The sequence below is a fragment of the Calliphora vicina genome, chromosome 4 (assembly GCF_958450345.1).
Source record: "Calliphora vicina chromosome 4, idCalVici1.1, whole genome shotgun sequence".
NCBI lineage: Eukaryota > Metazoa > Arthropoda > Insecta > Diptera > Calliphoridae > Calliphora > Calliphora vicina.
Window position 1 is genome coordinate 6,227,641 of NC_088783.1, and position 20,232 is coordinate 6,247,872.

Below are 20,232 nucleotides of genomic sequence, written 5' to 3' on the forward strand. Positions count from 1 at the left end.
TAGTCACTGAATGTCTGTTAGTTGATACCACCTTCAGAGATATAAACAGTAGAGGGACCAACCTATATGACAAACAATGTAATCAAAAGGGTGTATATCTAATAATCAATTACAATACTCAAATCCTAATATCATAAGTGATTCAAACAATAATCAAAACAAGTTCGAATAAGTTCATGAGAGACTGATAAATTCACCGGAAAGGTACCTATCACAGTCCACAAATCAATGTCTACACACTATCCGCAAATTAAACTTCAAACATATATACTATTTTGGCGCCTCAACCAATTGCACTAGTGCAACACGTAAATCAAACACTAAATGTAACTCCAAACACCAAGACAGCTTACTAAACAACATTTCAGGAATTCACAAACATAACACAGTCAAGACAGTCTCATTTAGAGTCGTATATTTAATTTGATAAGTTATATTACCAATAATGAATAATTCACGCTTTAAACTTAAACAAAATGTATCGAAACAGGCCCCTTTCACTTAAAATCGTTTACTATGCTAATTTTAAAAAAAAAAAATATCTGCACCGAGAATCTCTAACGGGAGTCGAACCCGCAACCACCAGGCCATCCTAATAGAAAAATTTTAATTTGAGATCTGAAATTACCGAATATAGAGACGAGTCACTCCCTATTGTCAAACAAAAATACAACAAATCGTTAGTCTGGTACAACAACAAAATATATTAACTAGACCTGATAAATATACATTGATTAACATGATTAACTCTGTAACAGTACGTGTTAAAATAACAAATCACCAAAATCTGTACTACAAAAAAATTACCGGCAGTACAAAATAAACTCGGACCATGCTTTTACTAAGACAGTAAGGAATTTTTAAATCGTCAAATTTGGCATCAATGTCTGGCAACCTTATACGCGATTTCAAATCTATATTCAAAGTTTAACACTAACAACTTGTGTATGTTTTTTTTTTTTTTTTCATACGTAACAACGAAAAAGAAATCAAAAAGCAACACAAGTATAGAAAATATGAACAACGTACCTCTGCATAGAACCCTATTAAAACACATACACACACACTCCCCAACACAATAACTTCGTCGACGACATCATACATATCAACGACACAATGTCATGACGTCATTTCATAAAAATAACAAAACCAAACTAAGAGCTAAACGAAGTCACACAGAATTTAATTATGTACAATAATATCATAATAATGTGATTGGTGTTTTTTTTATTTGTTTTTGTTGTTATGAATTTTGGATAAAAAATTCTGAAAAAATGTATGTAATAAATAACGTGGATATGAAATAAATATAATTTATTTTGTAATATTAATACCTATCAAAATTTCGTAAAATCTATTTACAATTTCTATGTAAACCGGCTTTTCTCACAATTTTTGAGTTGAAAAACTTTCCGTTCTCCAGTTAGTAAAAAGTTTCTAAGGGAAGCCGGTTACTGAAATACATAATAAATCTTTGAGGTGATTGACTAGCAGAGACATGAACCAAAACTCAAATATCAGCTAATTGTTTATTATAGCACAAAAATTAGATGGCTGATCAAGGCTTAACAATCAGCATGGAACCAAAATAAATAATCATACAAAATATGTACAGAGGACATTTTTATATAACAACAAACAAAATGAGTCCTCAGAATCCGATCTTATATGTATGTATGTTCATACAAAAGTATGACCCAACAATGAACCATATTAGTGTGACAATTTTGTAATTCTTAAAGTTAATTCTCAGAAATAGAATTGTTGAAGTCAAATTTCTTTGGAATTGAAATTGGTATAATATAAATACTCTACATAATATAAATACTTTGAATGATCCAAAGGATCTTAGAGCTATTATAAACTTCTAGATTACATATGTATATAAATTTTGAACTCGTAAAATGTAGTTTTATATATAGCTCGGTTATGTAAATGAAAAATTAATAAAAAAAAAATAACTTTAAAGTATTTAATGATATAAAATTAGCTCCGCTGTAATTCTTACGACTGCAAAAAATCTCTCACTTCGATCCTCTACATAAATACATACATATGTATGAATATCATCAGAATTATTGTTATAACTTTTTTAGTATTTTTTCTTTTTGCTAAACGATGATGAAGAAATGCATGCGTCACTTTATCAAAATGTTTTTTTTTTACAAATAAAAACACAAACAATAACAAAATAAATATACTACATACCAGAGCTGTAAATGAATCACTCATTTTTGAATTAATTCGCGAATCATTCACACAAAAAAATGAATTGAATGAAATTTGAGTCAATTCAAATGAATTTGGTAAAAATGAATTGCAATTCGTTTCCAATTCAAATGAATTGAATTGATTTTGAATTAATTCAAATGAATTTGGTAAAAATGAATTGCAATTCGTTTCCAATTCAAATGAATTGAATTGATTTTGAATTAATTCAATTCATTTACAATTCATTTGAATTGAATTGATTTTGAATTAATTCAAACGAATTAGAAAAAAAATTAGCAATTCATTTCCAACTCCGACGCGAAATTCGCAGCATATTTAGCAGATTCTTCAATGTCATTAAGTATGCAGTATAATTAATCGACGGTTAAAAAGACTTCCTTTAAATATAATGCGCCGTTAAATCTAATTAGCCTTATTTATGAAACTCAATTGAGTTTTGAACTACATACATTGTTATTTTTCCTGATTTTTGATTATTTTTGGAAGATAGTTTTATTTTTTGAAATAAATATAATATAAATATTAGCAAAAAGTTTATTGTTGGGTGGTCGTGGGTCAAAAAATATCAAAAATTATTAATTGCTTCGTGAATATTAAATATGTTTTGTCGTTCAGTGTATTTCAAAATGAAAATCAGTTCTTCTTGAAGATAAACTCCAAACACCATGTTTTCATTGATCAGGCGCGTATACAGGACAAGGCTTTTCAATTTTTGTACTGGATATTTTCATTTTGGTAGGAGAAATCTTTCATTCCCCCTAGAGATCTGCTCTTGAATTTGATTGATTGCAACTCATTTTTGAATCATTCATTTGAATTGCTAATTCTTTTTTCTAATTCATTTGAATTAATTCAAAATCAATTCAATTCAAATGAATTGTAAATGAATTGCAACTCATTTTTACAAATTCATTTGAATTGGAAATGAATTGAAATTCATTTCTGCCTAATTCGTTTGAATTGATTCAAATTTCATTCAATTCATTTTTTCAATTCAATGAATTAATTCAAAATTTAGCTAATTCATAATGAATTAAAATCAAAAAAGAATGATTCATTTACAGCTCTGCTACATACATACATATAAGTATAAAAAATAAAACAGACTGAAAATGATCATAATACATGTGCATATTCTTCATCTTATACAAACACGATAAAGACGAAACGATGGCCTCCACTTACCACAAGAAGTACAAAACACTTGAGTAAGGAAACGATATTTTAAAAGTGGGAAAATATTAATGCTGATTGTAGTACTTTTTGTTTCCCACCTATTAGGGTTCCTACGCGGGAAATACCGAGGAATTTATTTAGATTTTTTCTTCTTCATTCCTTCAAGATCTTATTGATCGCTTAGTGGGATGCGAGTGGGATATCTATCAAAATAAATATTTTGTAAATCTAGACATACAATTTTTGATTTTTTTTTTTCAAAATCGAATTTTTTTTTCCAAATGGGCCCTTTTTTAATTTTTGCTCAAAAGAAAGCTTAGTTCTGTGAACTTTTGACAAAACAACTTAAGTGGAATTTTAAAATTTTTCAGGAGAGCACAAAAACATGAATTTATCGATCAATATTTTATTATTTCTCCTTGAAGAACTTTCTCAAAGAATTATACAAAGGATAAATAATAAAATAATTATCGATAAATTCAACAGCTTTTGCGAATTAAGTTGTTTTGTCAAAAACAAATCAACAACAACTCCAAATAAGTCGATTTGTTTTTTTATGATATCTCAGAAACTAATATTCGTAAGAAGAAGCAGATTACTGTAAACGGAGCGTTTTGAAAAGTTAGTTTTATTATAAAAAAACTAAGATATTTTCTTATCTCGACTTAAGATGTTTTGTCCAAACTCCACAGAGTTGTTCTGCTTTAAGACCTATTTGTTCGCTTAGTGGGATGCGAGTGGGATATATATCAAAATAAATGTTTTGTAACTCAAGACATACAATTTTTGTTTTAAAACTCGCATCCATCCCACTGATTTTGCAAAAAAAGTCAAAAATTTTATGTTTTGATTTACAAAACATTTATTTTGACAAATATTCAACTTGCATCCCGCTAAGCGACATTTTGAAAAAAAAAAAAATTAAAAAAGTTTTTGATTTCGGAAAAAAATGTCAACATTTTTTTTCTATTTTTTTTTTCGAAAGATTGAAGAAATAGCTTCTAAACTATTTGGGATACATTTTGCTAAGAACAATAGGAAATAAGTAACATGGATGATAAAAACACATGTTTGGCCAAAATGTAAAATTTTGACCGCCTCTAACTCAGAGAGTTCACCAACGATCTTTTGAAAAATTGTGTCTGAATCCAAAATAACTCCCGATGGGAAGACATCGATTTCAATAGTTGGTTCACTTGACATGAAATCCCCCAGATTTATTATAATTTGTGCAGAAATTTTAAAAACTCATCATTTTGTTTAAAAAAAGTCAATATTTCGAACCTAACTATTGTTGGAGTGTCGTGAGGGAGACAAATGAAAAAATGTATAATAAAATACTTAACATTATAACTCCAATTATGAATAAAAATTCCCCGGGAGTTTTTCCCTTTTCTCATTTTTCCTATTCAAATTCAATGGGAAAAAAACTCCCGGGAATTTTTTATTCATAATAGGGCTGTGTATATTTATTTTTGATTTCTTGCTTCAATTTCAATGTTATTATACTTCGCCATTAGTGGCAAGTCCATTGCAACGATGTACATATGTATATGAATAAGGCTAGAATTAGTTGGACCTACAATGGGTTAAAATCGGAAAAAAAATATTTTTTACCCCGAATTTTTTTGATCATTCCAAAAAAAAAAATTTAATTTCAAAAATTTTTAAAAAAAATTAAAAAACAATTTGGAAAAACAAAAATTAAAAATAATTCCAATTTTGTTTAATAATAATATTAAAAAAAATATTTTTTAGTATAATTTGGTGAAGGGTATATAAGATTCGTCACAACCGAATATAGCTCTACTTGTTTTTATAACATTTTAATAAATTCCACACAATTTTGAAATCCTGAATTTTTTCAATTTTTTCCCTAAAGTCGGAAGTCCTAAAATACCAATCCCATATAAGTTTCACATCTTAAACAAAAATCTTTAAACTATTCCATATTCAATTGATTCGCACTGTAGGTATTTATCTGTATATGTTGTTGCATATAAAAAAAATTAGCAGCTATTTACTTTCATATACATATGTACAGAGATACATAAATAAGTATGTAAATGTTTATGTATTCAATACATAAGTGCATATTCATAGATCCATTGCATGTAAATATTATGATAGCATTGCAACTCCAGCTTGTTTACATTCATAACACAACATTATGACGATGATGACGACGACGACGATCCAACCGATAAATGGCCGGCCGTAAGTAAAAGATACTGGCTAAAAGCAACTGGCAAAAACTTGGTCAGCCAGCCAGCCAGCAGGAGTAAACACTTGGTTGGAACAAACAGCAACATTATTGATGGTGATAGAGTCGATGATAAAGTCAACAACGTTGAATCGTTTACTTAAACATTGTTGTTACTACTGTTGCTGTTGTTATTGTTATTATTGCTGTTTTTACGTTTTTGTTGTTTGTTGATAGTGTGTTCAGGTGACTCATACGCGCAAAATATTGTTGTGACGATTACAAACAGTTGAATTGAAACAAGTATTAATTTATAAGTTGTGGAGAATTTCTTGAATACATGCATACATATGTATGTACAAACATTCGTACGCATACATATTAATAATAATCTATAGATACATAGTATATGTATCTCAACAGTAGTACACTAACAAACATTTTTTATTTCAGTTAAATATTTTGTGTTTGAGCGTGTTTTTGTTTTATCAAGCAAAGTTTTCATTCTTTATTCCTTAAGATTTGTAGTTAAACTAGCAAATACAGCGGCGCATTGTAAATGCTTACACATAGACTCGAAATTAGAATAGTATAATAAAGCTGTTATTATTGTTTTGTTTTTTTTTTTAAATAATGGAATTTTATTTTGAAATATTAATTATGTTGTTTTTTCGTCTACTTGTAGTTAAACAACATTCAAACTGGATAATTTAAAACATTACGTCATTATTTGGACCTCAGCAGTAGGAACAAAACCACCGCTGTTAAGAAAACCTAGACAAAATCACCACCGATTACGTCCCCGTTCAATTAAATTCGAGCCAGTTTAATTTAAAGTGTAGTTTGGTGTTTGGTGTAGGCTCGCGTGTAGACACGCAATTACTAAAGCCTTAAATCAAATTTCAGCAAAACATAACACAAAAACACTCACTCTGGCACTGGTACACTCTATCAACGGAAAAATAAATACAAAACTCTTGAGGTAGAGAGGGTAGGTAGTACAAAACTGAAAAGTGTTGTCTCCAACAGCAAGAAAATATCCAAACTGAAGCAATTGTCGGAAGACGTGACGGTGCTGTTGAAGATCGAAAAAATGGACAGCATCGTAGAGGAGAATGGCAACTCCTCAAATAATATTGACGACACAAATACATCGGGAGCTGGTGGCGGAGGAGTAGGACATAATTTAACTATAACAGCGTCACAACAAAATCCCCAGCAGCATCCATCCCAGCAACAACCTGCAGCGGTACAATCTACACAGCAACAAATAAATTTAACACATTCAAATAACAGCCAAAACCTAGCGCCTCCACCACCAAACCAGGTGCAAGCCTCAGTGGCCGCTGCAGTGGCGGCTGGTACCGTTTTAACCACCACCTCAAATGTTGTACAATATTTATCCAATAATCCACACGGCCTGCCGGTTTGTTAATAAATGAACATGAAATTTTTATTCGATTTTTAAATTGTATTTTTTTTATTATGATTTTTAGGTGCAATCCGTCATACAAGCAGCCAATCAATCTTCGGTTATACAAACCGCTGCCGGTAACAATTCACAGACACCTGTTGCCATACCCAAGGGTGTTTTATTTGTTAATAAACCAAATACCACAGTTATACACACAACATCAGGCAATGCTGTCCAAGTAAGTTTTATTTTATTAGTCTATTACACTTTTCTCTCCAATCAAAACTAAATCCATATACATCTCCATCATACGAGAAAATCAATTGGAGTTGTTATAATCTATTATCTACTAAAAAAAAATTATGCAAAAATACATATTTGAATAATGCTACCAAACCTTATGGGTTTTAATAGGTACTATTTTTAGTGCTTAATTTTAAATCTGAGAATTGAAAATTATTAAATTTAAAAAAAAAAAAATTAGAAGAATATTCAGTTGCTTTTACAGTTATTCGGTTACATAAATTATTTGTTAAGTTGATCATACCTTTAAATTTCGAATTTGAAATCATATAGTACAGCCCAATTATGAATAAAAATTCACCGGGAGTTTTTTCCCTTTTCTTCTTTTTAACATTTAAATAGGAAAAGGAAAAAAAACTTCAGGAGAATTTTTATTCATAATTGGGCTGATAATTTCTTTTTTATTTTTTATTCTTGTTCTCTTAATGATAAAAAAAATTGGAGGTTTTTTATCAAAAAATTTTTGCTTAGAATGCAAATGTGCTAAATTCACTTTTTATGAAAATGTCGTTTTTATACAAAACGATAGAATGCCGATAGGTATCGCTAATTTGGATTTAAATTTGTATTATTTCTTAGTCTGTTGAAATTTTCTTTATTAATGAAAAACTGAAGGTCATCTTTAACTTGTAGTGCAGATGAGCTAAGTTCACTAAGTTCACATAATTTGGACATTTCCCAACCAACGTATTTTTGAGTTGATAATACTTTGATGGTACTACTGTCAAAGCATTTCTACCAAAATACCTCTAAAATTTGTTTACAAAAATGATATTTTAGCTTTAAAATATTTCGTTAGCTTTATAAGCAAACGTATATATGGATATTTCCACTTTCCCTAACGCGACATTCGTACACTTTTGAAGTGAAAAAATAATGAAATCTTAACAATTTTTTTCGTTTTTTACATTTTTCGATAGCAACATGTTAAGTGCAAAAGATAGAATTTGTCGATTAGTTGTTTCTAACATATTATAAAAAAATGGGATCCGGAACAAGACAATAAATAGAACTCGTTTTCGACTACCTCTAGAATACTTAAAAAATCAGCAAATTGGAACAGATTTTTTTTGAACTTAAAATGGAAAGTTGTCACTTTGAAATGTTTGCATAGGTTTTAATTTTAAAACCTTTAATAAGATTTATCATGCGACATTTGTAACGCGTTTGTAATAAAAATAGTTATTATAACTTATAAGTGCTGTATTTTTGTCAAATGTTTAGCCTTGCAACATATGGATTCCGCGCCAAAAGAACGAATCAAGCTAATATGGGATACTATGCTCCAAAGTGAAGATCGGATACTCTGTTCCCAGAGAGAGCGTTCTGATTCGATCGAAGCAAATAGTAGTCGTACGGGGCAATGTATGGACCTCTCAACCTCTTCATTCTAAACACTTTTTAACAGGTATTGCAACATTCGGAGCGTTGTCATGATGGAATATTACGGATTCATCCAATGTTCGCTTCAAACGAATCATTTGCGTTTGGTACAGGTTCCCTGTGGTGGTCTGGCCAGATTTCAGCAGAGCATAATACATAGTATTTTTTTCCTCCCACCAAATGCAGATATTTATGGTTGGCCGGGCTTCACATACGATCTCTTATGATTCGGGTTATCGTAATGAATCCATTTTTCATCGCAAGTGATGATTCGGTGGCAAAATGATTTTCTTTTATAGCGTTCAAATAGCATTTCAGACATGCAAAAATGTCTTTCAATTTCACTGGGCTTCAATTCGTATGCAACTCCCAATGTTTGCTTGCAGATATAAGGTTCAAACATTAATTAATTGCTCACGTTTTGTTCATCTGTTAAATTAATAAAAATGGCAAACCGAGACAAACTTTGAAAATCGGAATAAAATGTTTGGTACGATTATTATATGCAACAACTTAATTTTTAGTTAAAACCATTAAATTTTTATTTGTATACATTTTTGAACCAACTGATAGAATGTTAGACAAAATCATTTGCTTATTAACATTTGAATTTTCGATTCCGCTGGACAATAATGTACATTTTTTATGTATTTTTTTAAACATTTAAGAGCAATTTTAGATTGCTTATTTAATTTGCATTAACAGATTTAAAAATATTAAAAACAAAAGATCACAGAATGTTATTGGTCTCACCAATTAAATTTGTAAAAATACACTTAGCGCCTTTGTATTCTAAGCTGGTGTAATATTTTATATCAATATACATACATATGTATATCAATTAATAATAACAGTATTAAAGGCATTATTCTAATATGTACAATTATATTTCTTACATTATTTTGTACCTAATTTTGTTTAATTAAAATTTTTATGTTTCTTTTTTTTTCAAACCCAAAATTGTTCATCAATCCATTATAAACTACCACACAAATAAACGAAAACAAAACTATAAAAATTAGATTCCTCCACATTTTCAATGCAAGATAAAACCTGAACCGAACACACACCACCTCGACACAAATAGTGAAGATAGTTTCACTGATGAGGATTCTCCTCGCGGCCGAAGAGAACTTACACGAAGACCTTCGTACAATAAAATCTATTCGGAAATTAGTGGTCCCGATATAACAGGTAATTATTATGATTTAAATATACATACATACATTCTAAAATAAATCATGTATTTATGTGTCTGATTTCATTTATTATTGCGTAAAGATCCTTAATTAATTAGTTTTCTTTATTTTTTAATACACCTTCACCACAACAGTTATTATTGCTATCTTGACGTTAAATGTTATTCATTTCATTAATGTAACTTCAGTTTTATATACATACATATTTTTAAGTTTTATAAATATCAACAAAAACAATTCATTTGTTTTTAATTACTCTTAAAATCATTTTCTTACATTTGTAATTAATCATAATCATTCTTATTGTATTCATGATGATACCATTTCGATATCGTAGCCAACACATTCGTTGAAAATTGTGTGTTTCACTATTTTCTTTTTAATAATGTTAAATAAAAAGTTTACCATGAAAAAGAATTGTTAAAAAAATATTAAATCTTAAAAAATTCAAATAAAATGAATTTTTGCATGTTAATGTTATTAAAGGAAAATATATCAATCGATTTGAAATGGTTTCATTCATTTGTAACATAATATCGTTTATTCTTATAATAATCATTTATAGGCATTTATAGGAATGGATGTCTTATTCATCATATTATGGCTGCGAGTTCTCTGACGCTTTTTTAAACTTCTGTCTGTCCTACATTTTTTTTGTCATTGCTTAAGCTTAGTATCACATACATTATTGAATGTTAGAGAAATTTTTTAAAAAGTTTCCGATAAGATTCAAATTTTAAACATTCTCTATTCAAAAATACAAAAAAGTATTCCGTTTGTCACAAAACATAATTCGACATTTGTCTTGTCTTCTCTGTCCAATAAATTTTTTTTATAAATAGAATACATAGTATTTCGAAATTAAATTCGAATTTTCAAAAATATTCCAAAAAGCTTATACTACTTGAAATACTTTAAAATTCCTGAAAATTTTATTTTTTCTTTAAGTTTGCAATTGGCTTTAAATAAAACTAACATTATTTTTTAATAATCTTAAAGATTAGAGATTATTTTAATAGCATTAAACATTTTTCGAACATAAGTTCGAATTTTCAAACATGATATTGCATTTGGAGCTTATACATTTGTTCGAACATTCGAATTTGATTCAAGATTTAGAGATTAATTTAACAGCATTAAACCTTTTTCGAATTGCATTTGCAGATTTAAAATTTTTTCGAACATTCGAATATGATTTTGAATATTCGAATGCTATTTCGAAAAGTCGAATTTGATTTCGAATTTTCTTCGAACGTCTTTTTTAAATTTTTTTTAAATTTGTCTCGAAAAATAAATAAATAAAATATTTTGTCAAAAAATTGGCAACGAGCTCAACAACAATGTAGTTTATTTGTAAATCATAAACTGGAAGGTCGAAATAAAACTCTCACAATAAATTATATATACATATTTCTTGAAAAATGCTAAATTGATTTCGAAAAAATAGTATTAAACGCTTTTAGCTTATGAAAGAGGGATCATAGATAGTTTAGAAGGGGTGTGTACTGTAAACTACACTTCCACTCATAGACCCATGTGATACCCTTCAGAAATAGAGCTAGATAAGTGTAAAGAAAAGGAAAAAAGTAAGATTTAGAGGCGAAATAAAATATCGATCTAAAGTACAGAAAATAAGTGTAGAACGGAATTCTCCAAAGAGGCAAACGAACCCATACAAAAAGTATGTGCTACATCTGAGACAATTAATGGTTACAATTAAACTTCAACACTTTTTGAAATTTGCAAAAGAAAAGCCACATTCCTTCTTCAACATACTACATCATTATTGTGTTCCTTTATTTAAAAAAAAAATGTAAGAGTACTCGTTCTGAAAACATTCATACATACTCGTAAATTATAATAAATTAGTATTATGATTCACATAAAACACATTTGAAACATTTAAATCACATCAACCTAGAAGTGGACAAAATTATAGAAAAATACACACAAAAACACAGCTTTTCGGTAGACGAATTAGGAAATTGAAATCAAAATCAAAAAGAAAAAGAAAAATATCTCTCTGCACACACTATATTACTTCACATCATGTGCTCTTTATTATAATTACTACTTATTATAATCGTATTTCATTAAATGTGTTTATATCAAATCAATCAATCAACAATTATTATTTATTTTAAAATCAAATCACCACTACTACTACTACTTAAAACTACATACATACCAAAAAACCTTAAGCGACATCAAAATTGTATGTAAAAATTTGTCTGTATATTTGTTGTTGGGCATTACAAAAATCAAATCAAATAAACAAATTATTAACACCAAAACGCTTCTACTCATTATTAAAAACCAAAAATAAAAAACACATTTAAACAATTTAATGTTTATATTACTAACTACTACTTACTATGTACCTACTTACTACTTACTCGTCTATTGATTGACCATTAAAGAACAAAACAAACCAAACCAAAACGAAAAAATTAATTTAAAAATTTTATGTTTCTTCTTTTTTATTTTATTTTCCAAACCAACTTTTTTAAATGGGATGATTTCTTACAAAAAAAAAAATATAAAATAAAAAATAAATACTCAACAACAAAAAACACTTAAAAACCATTTCAACTCTAAAACACTCTTACATTTTAAATAAAACAAATGAAAATTATTTTGAAAAATGAATGAATGAATGAATATGAATATTAAGCTGGAACAAATATGCAAATGTCAGAAAGTGTTGGTATACCCGCCTTGGCACCTGGTTCGGCAGGACCTACAGCTGGTTCCCTAATACATTTACCGCCAGAGAACACGTCAGCATTTTATTTACCCAATAGGATGCCATACAATCCTAGTAAATATCCTTGATTTAGTTTCTTTTTAATTCTTACAAGGGAATCTTTATTTTATGCTCTCATTTATTGCTATAATTACAGACAACAATGTCATTGCCGAGGATCAGACGAGAAAACGTGAAATACGTCTGCAGAAAAATCGAGAAGCGGCCCGGGAATGTCGTCGGAAAAAGAAGGAATATATCAAGTGCCTGGAAAATCGTGTGGCGGTGCTGGAAAACCAAAATAAAGCTCTGATCGAAGAGCTTAAATCGCTCAAAGAGCTTTATTGTCAAACCAAAAATGATTGAGACAAACCTCCCAGTCTAGAACACGAAACCATTGTTAAAGTTATTGAAGAAGACGACGATGATGATGCTCATTTCGTCAGAACAAATGAGGAGGAGAAAGAGGAAAGGGAGATAGAGCAAGATATCGAATTAATTGTTAATAAAAATGTGGAGATGAAGCAGCAACTGATTACTGATGAAGCAGCTGTAGAAGAAGAGTACGAGCAGGAAGAGGAAGAGTTGTTGGTTATCAAACCCAGCACTTCTTCGGCAGCCACATCTTCTGTTATAACTTTAGGCAATGGTCGTTTTCTAGATATCAGAAAGTCATTGCTTTTACGCAAGGCCCTGGTGGAGGATCAAAAGCAAGAGGTTGTAGTTGTCTGTACAACATCAACTCCTACCGCTTCTTGCATACGACCCACTACTTCGGCTGCAAACGATTGTGAACCTGATTAGAAGTTTAATTTTAATATCTTTTTTGAAGAAAAACTAACAACTCATTGTCTTAAAAAAAAAAACAACAGAAACCTAAAAGCTACACAAGAAATCTACACAAATAAAAAATAATAATAATAATAAATACTACTTTTAAATAATTTATTTAAAATAAAATTAAAATTAAAGAAATTGTACATATAAAACATAAAAGTCAACTTTAAACTTAAAAAAATGTAAAGATAAAGAGAATCTTAATCTTCACTCAATTGAAACACTAGGATTGTTTCATTAAATTAAATTAAACACATATTAAAAACAAAATGCATTCACAATTGTTTCTTGTTCATTTGTGTGAAGGTTGAGCTGCTCTTAATGTGCATATTGGTATTTAATTACTGGTAATTGCTTGAATTTTAAGATTTATTCAACTTAAATCATCTTGTCTATATTTTCTATATAATCTATTATTTTTTGTATATTTTTTTTGTTACTAAAATTACGAAGAATAAGAAATGTTTATTGTTATAAAGAAAACAGAGTATAATTTATTTTTAGGCTCAAAACTAAATTTTAATTAAAAAAAAAAAATAAAAAACTTTTTGTTTTTCTAAAAAGTTCATCATATAATACAAAGAAAAGTAAAAATATTTAATATAGAAAATTTTTTATTTAAGTTTTTATGTTACGAAAAAAATGTACTGTAATTAACTTTTAAAAAAAGCAAAACATATGTATTTTGTAAATTTTTCTAAAGAAAATCTATTGTTTTTTATATAAATTTCTAGATTATACAAAAACAAAACTAAAACAAATTAAGGCAATTTTAAATATGATCCCAACTGAAGTAGGGAGCATTATTCAAATGCTAGTAACATTTTTTTTTAAGAAAATGTTTACCATGTTCATGAGTTAAAAGGAGAGTGTTTAGACAACACTTTAATTATTTTTTTTTTTTTTAAATACATATAAGTATAATGCGTAATTAATTAAATAATTATGTAATTATATGCTCTTTGTTATAACTTTAATTTAAATCTAATTTAAATAAATGCAAACAAAAAAACAAATAAACAAAACCAAAACATTTTATCAAAATGAAAATATAAAAAAAAACAACAACAAGAAACAATGTTTTTTTTTTTTTTTGAATTTGATTACAGATAAAGGAATATTTAGCAATGCACATAATCAGGTCAACCGAAGGCTCGATTTGTGATAAAAATCATGAGAATGGTAACGATATACAATTGAAACTTTAATTCTCTATAAAAATAATAATAATTGTATTTACTTTCATATATTAACAAACAAATAATTTCTTCAATTCAAAAGTCAATTTCTGAAATGTAAATTTGGATAGACAATTTCTGAAAAATGTTTTTTTAACACGAATTTTTCGAACCCGAAAAATGTTTTAAATAATAAAGTAGTTTTTTTAACAAAAATATTTCAGCCATTCTGGGACATATTTAGAAAAGCATATCTTACAGATCTATGCAAATTAGTTTAAGAATACATTTTAGGACAATCTTGATTTTATAGCTCACATCTCCGCTATTGATGCAACGATTTTATCGCTATTCAATAGCAAAATTATTCAATATTATTTCCGAAAGATCTTTGCACCAAGGAAATTTTTTATTCTTGAGCAACTTTTATACCTGCGTCAGCCAACCTAATTATGTGAATTGAGTTAATAAATTAAAAACAGCCAAAAAGTAACCCATACTTTAAGTCAGAAAACTAATTCAAATGCAAAAATAAAACATATAATATCATAAGAACCGCCTTTCAACTTTCTATGTAATTTATGTAGGTAAATATTTTTCACAATTATAAAAGTTAAACAATTAAAGAAACAGTAGTTAGCTATGAGACACGAGTTTTTTAAATTCGTATTATTTGTATACATATTTTAAATATATGAAAGAATTAGCTCAAATACAAATGAGAATAATACATACATGCCGTTGTATGTAGATGAAAATACCCAGCATAACGAGTGAGGAAAAATAAGTAGAAAAATCACCACAACTACAGTAGTGATTTTCAAATCTTAGTGAAAACTCAATACATACATTTTACATGTTTTAAGTTTGTTTCCAATTTTTTTTTTATTTTTTTTAAACTTATCAGTCAAAAAAATGTATGACAAATTTTTTTGGTGAAAAAAAAATCGGGTTAAAAAATATTTTTTACGATTTTGACCCATTTTAGGTATAACTTACTATATATAGACTTGTATACATTGTTGCAATGGTCTTTGAAATTTCTATCATTAGATATCCATATTGTCTATATTAATGACTTAGAGCTGGTTTCTGGGATAAAGATAATCTACATTCTTCGTTTAAACCTAAATTAAACTAAAAATTGTGTTTCTAACTTATTGTTTATTTAAGGTATTTATAGACGGCAATACTGTGTATTAACACTTTTCAAATTTAAAATATTATTGAAATCTTTCGGTATGTCAAGAAATCGTTTCGAAAAATACATTTATTGTTTACACGATAGTATTACAAATATTTTATTTCTATATTTTTCTGCTAACTTTATTTTTATTTTATATTTTCTTTACATTTTTGTTTGTCGTATTTGTTTTTATAAATACATACCCGATACATATGAAAATAAAAAGTTTTTGAATTGTTTTAAACAAATTTTCAATCATAGAGAACATAGAGCGGAAACTCGAAAAAAACTCAAACAAAAAAATTACTCAAAAAAGTTACACATACGAGTGTTGTTTTTGTTTTCACATAGTTTTTTTACTAATACATTCTCACCATTTAGGTTTTTGACAACTGAGTTAGGTCTTTGACAGTAGAGTTTCCGCTCTATGTGTTTTCTCTATGTTTTCAATACCGACCGTAAATCAAAAAAATCAAGTAAATACATTGCTTTTGATTAGAAAAAAATTATTTCATATTAGTTTTCAGTCAAATTAGTTGAATCAGTGAATTCATTTTGTAAACACATTTGATTCAAAATATTAATTGAAGTATCAGATAAAACTTCGCACAGTGGTATAGAAAAAAAAGACGGAAATAAATCTGTAATTTCTAAATCCTTAGTCCTTAGTTATATTTGAAGAAAATTTTATATGCGCAAAGAAGAAGTGTTGAAAAGTTTAAATTTTGACCGCATGGGCCCACCAGGGGTGCGGCCAGAGGTCCCCATTGTAGGACACCTCGGGTATGTTCAATTTTTAAAACGATCCTGTTTCTTCGTCTGTGTTTTCTATCATCGGCTTCGAATGTATTAATACCTTGTGTACTGAGGATGTCATTGGTAACCAAAGATACAAATCTGAAAGCATATATCACTATTAAGCCATATATTGTTTTCATTTCGAAAATTATCTTCCTTTCTTCTGCATTTTTGACATTTTTCTTTTAAGTAATTGTAGACAAAATGGCGGATTTTTCATCATTTCAACCAATCGTACAGCCCTTAGGAATAACAGGAGCACTAATTTTCTTCACAATACATTTAATAATAGCATAATATTTTGCGTCTTTTGGGCGTTCTTTTAGCCAAAAAGTTAATTTTTTTTATAGCACAGTAACCTAGAAAAAATTTAATTACTCAGAAAGCGCAAAAATGCGCAGTATGAAATAAAGTGAAATGAATTCACGACATTTCAATATATTTATTTCATTATATTTCAAGTTTAACAAACGTTAACATTTTTTAAAAGCTTCTATAAAATTAAAGTTTTGAAATCAAAAGAAATTACTTTAAGGTTATGTTTAAAAATTGTAATTTTTAAAAATAGTTTAAAAATATTTAGGAAAGAAAAATTAAGTACTTACACTTCTCGTTGTTTTCCATTTTAAACATTATTTAAATTATTCACACACTTTCCACAATTAACGGTTAAAATTTACAATATAATATTGATACTATTCACAAATTTTTAAAAATGTATCGAAACTTTGACTTTGAAGGCGTGCTGTCAAGCAGTATTTTGTATTTTACAAAAACCAATTGCGAATTTGATTGCATTGGAGTTTTTGTAATAGGTTGACAACAAAAAATAATGAATAATAACAACTTCGAAATTTGAATTTCGCACGGAAAAAGTGATACTTTGAACTATAGTGCATTGGTGAGTATAAAATGCCAAAGCACAAACAGATGAAAAATAAAATAAACTATTCAGCACAACAGCTCTTTGTTTTGATTTGCTTTATTAACATCAATATAATTTTTAATACATACATATATGTACATTTTATATACTTTAATGTCTCTTTTTCTTTTACAAAGTTAAAATTTACAAAAAAAAGTTATGTACGCGGTTGATTTTTTCTTATACAATTTTAAGTATTGCCATATTTATATGATAAAATTTGAGGAATGCACATGTGATTTGACTGAAAAGTATGGCAATGCTTACAAAATTAATCCATTAGTGAGAAACACAATCATTGGTTAAATCCCTGTAAAATATGTTTCAGGTTTAATATAAGCTGAGTTTAACCGACAAGTAAGAAACTAGCTCAGATATAGATAAAAAATTTCCCAAAAATCTAGGTTGTTCCGGTTTTTTCCTTATATCTCAGCCATTTGTGAGCAAATTTTATAAATTTTAAATAGCAACCGAGCCGGAATAATTCCCGATATATTAATGTATCAATCATGTTTGTAAGTTATTTGGGGGCTACGGAAAGTTGATTTCAACATATAAAAAGTAAATTTTAGGACCGATTCATAAACAAGATCGGAAAGAAACTAAGGCTGACTTCCAAAATGTTAGTTGCTTTGTATTTGAACAAAGTATACTGTTTCATAATGCCGGCATACAAAATGCTTACTGTGTATACTATTTCAAAATGCCGAAAATGAGTATTTTGAACGCAGTAAAAAAGCAATCACACATCGGTTTTATAGTTGATGCTTTCTTTGACAATTTTTTATTTACGCACACAAATAAAAAAGAAAAGAAAGAAAATGTCAGACTCACAAATGGAAGTAATATTATTTTTTTACTGCCTAATTCGTTTCGAAAGGAAATCTTTTCTAATTAAAATGTATTTAGCACACATTTTCGAACATCATTGAGTTACGCAGTGTAACGATTCCTAAGTTTCATTTTCCGAAGCCCACAAATAACTTGCATACATACCTCAATATATTCGCAATAATCCCTGAAATATCAGCAAGAACACGATTACCTCTATTTTTATCTATATCTAGATTACTAAGTTGTTAACATATCGATGGCTTAACATAAAAAGGCCCTAACTTGTATTTTTTTTTTTTGGTAAGTCCAGATTTTCGTTTATTTCGATTAATGGTCCGATCATATGTATATCATAAATAGCCCAAAAAATATCGACTTAAAAAAACACAAGTTAGGGCCTTTTTATATTAAGTCATCGATATACAATAAGGATATCTAAAGACATTTCTATGACCTTAAAAACGACCTCTAACGCCAGAAAAATTCGGACCTTGACTTGAATAGGTCAAAATCAGGAAAAATATTTTTTAACGCCAAATTTTTTTTCTTTTCAATATTTTTCTTAAAGTATACTTTGGTGAAGAATATATAAAATTCAGCACAGCCGAATATACATAGCTTCTCTTTGTGCTGGGTATGTATTATTAATATACAGATAAAGCTTCTTTTCAATTTTTTTTTTCTGATTTTGAAGATATTCATATTGAAAGTAATGGAATGAATGTTAACCAAATAATTACATCATTATCAAAATTTTGAATAAGAACTTACATGTTTTTTCCAAAATAAAATAATTTCAACGAATTAAAAACTCTAATTATAATATTAAAAAAAAATTCAATTATTTTTCCTTTTTAAGAAAACTAAAAAACAACATTTTTTATGAAGTAAAATCTAACAACAAGTTATATTTTTTTTATTTTGTACAAAAATATCTCAATCCAAATAAGTAAAGAAACTATTTTTGATGTAAAAACCCCCAGTAGCTAAGCATCTGTATGAAAAATTCCATATAATCTATATTTCTAAATTCCAATTTAATTGTGATTTACATTTTTAATTTTGATATGTAGTTATAAAAACATTTTAAATCTTAACAAGAACAACAAAAAAAATCAAATGTCAAAAGAAAACCAATAATAATAAACGTTTAAAAAATGTGTAAGTGCAAAAATAAAGTAATTGTTATTTTTGTCTTGAAAATAAATACATATACAAAGAAAATATACATACATACAAATTTTATATTTATTTCGGAATTTCGTGAATAGTTTTTAAAGGCTTTTTTACACTATTAAAGTATTTTTTGTTTAATTTTATATTATGGCGCCTTTTTAAAATTTTTGGAACTCATTGAACTAACTCACTTGAAATCTTAACACACCACATAAATGTATTTTCTATGTCTTAACTTTTTGGTATTAATTTAGTTAGATACATGTCGTAATGAAATTCTATGACTATTACATTTATTTGTACGTATTTAAAGTGTACCAGAATATTCTGGTATTTGGTTAAATTTGAATATGTTGTTCCAATTTTAATGTTATTTTTGGTATTTTTTCATAAAAATATCTCAAAAGTTTAACGTCCTGGATTTTTTTCAATATTTTTAACGAAGTAAGACTAACCTAAAATAATAAACCCAAATAAGTTTCACTCACCTAATGAACAAAAACCATGTAAACTAGTGTTATTTTACCATCAAAAACTAATTTTTATTTGAAGATTTGGATAAAACTTCAGAAAAATATTCCCCTACGTCTTAATATGAAATTTTAATTGAAATTAACACATTAATTTGCCCAATTTAAAAAA

The 20,232-nt window shown here is 27.8% G+C and overlaps 1 protein-coding gene across 6 annotated transcripts in view; it reads left to right on the forward strand.

The window, feature by feature from the left end:
- Positions 1–13,525, forward strand: part of CrebB (Cyclic-AMP response element binding protein B) — a 35,516-nt gene extending 21,991 nt beyond the window's left edge. For 4 of the 6 annotated variants that reach the window (XM_065510318.1, XM_065510315.1, XM_065510317.1 and 1 more), the window contains exons 2-6: positions 6,297–7,037; positions 7,108–7,263; positions 9,734–9,905; positions 12,585–12,731; positions 12,814–13,525. In XM_065510318.1, coding sequence (XP_065366390.1) covers positions 6,705–7,037; positions 7,108–7,263; positions 9,734–9,905; positions 12,585–12,731; positions 12,814–13,022 — 1,017 coding nt within the window. In that variant the 5' untranslated portion in view covers positions 6,297–6,704 and the 3' untranslated portion in view covers positions 13,023–13,525. The remainder of the gene's footprint in view (positions 1–6,296; positions 7,038–7,107; positions 7,264–9,733; positions 9,906–12,584; positions 12,732–12,813) is intronic. The other 2 variants (XM_065510320.1, XM_065510321.1) reach the window with 2 other exon arrangements.
- Positions 13,526–20,232: the final 6,707 nt, after the last annotated feature.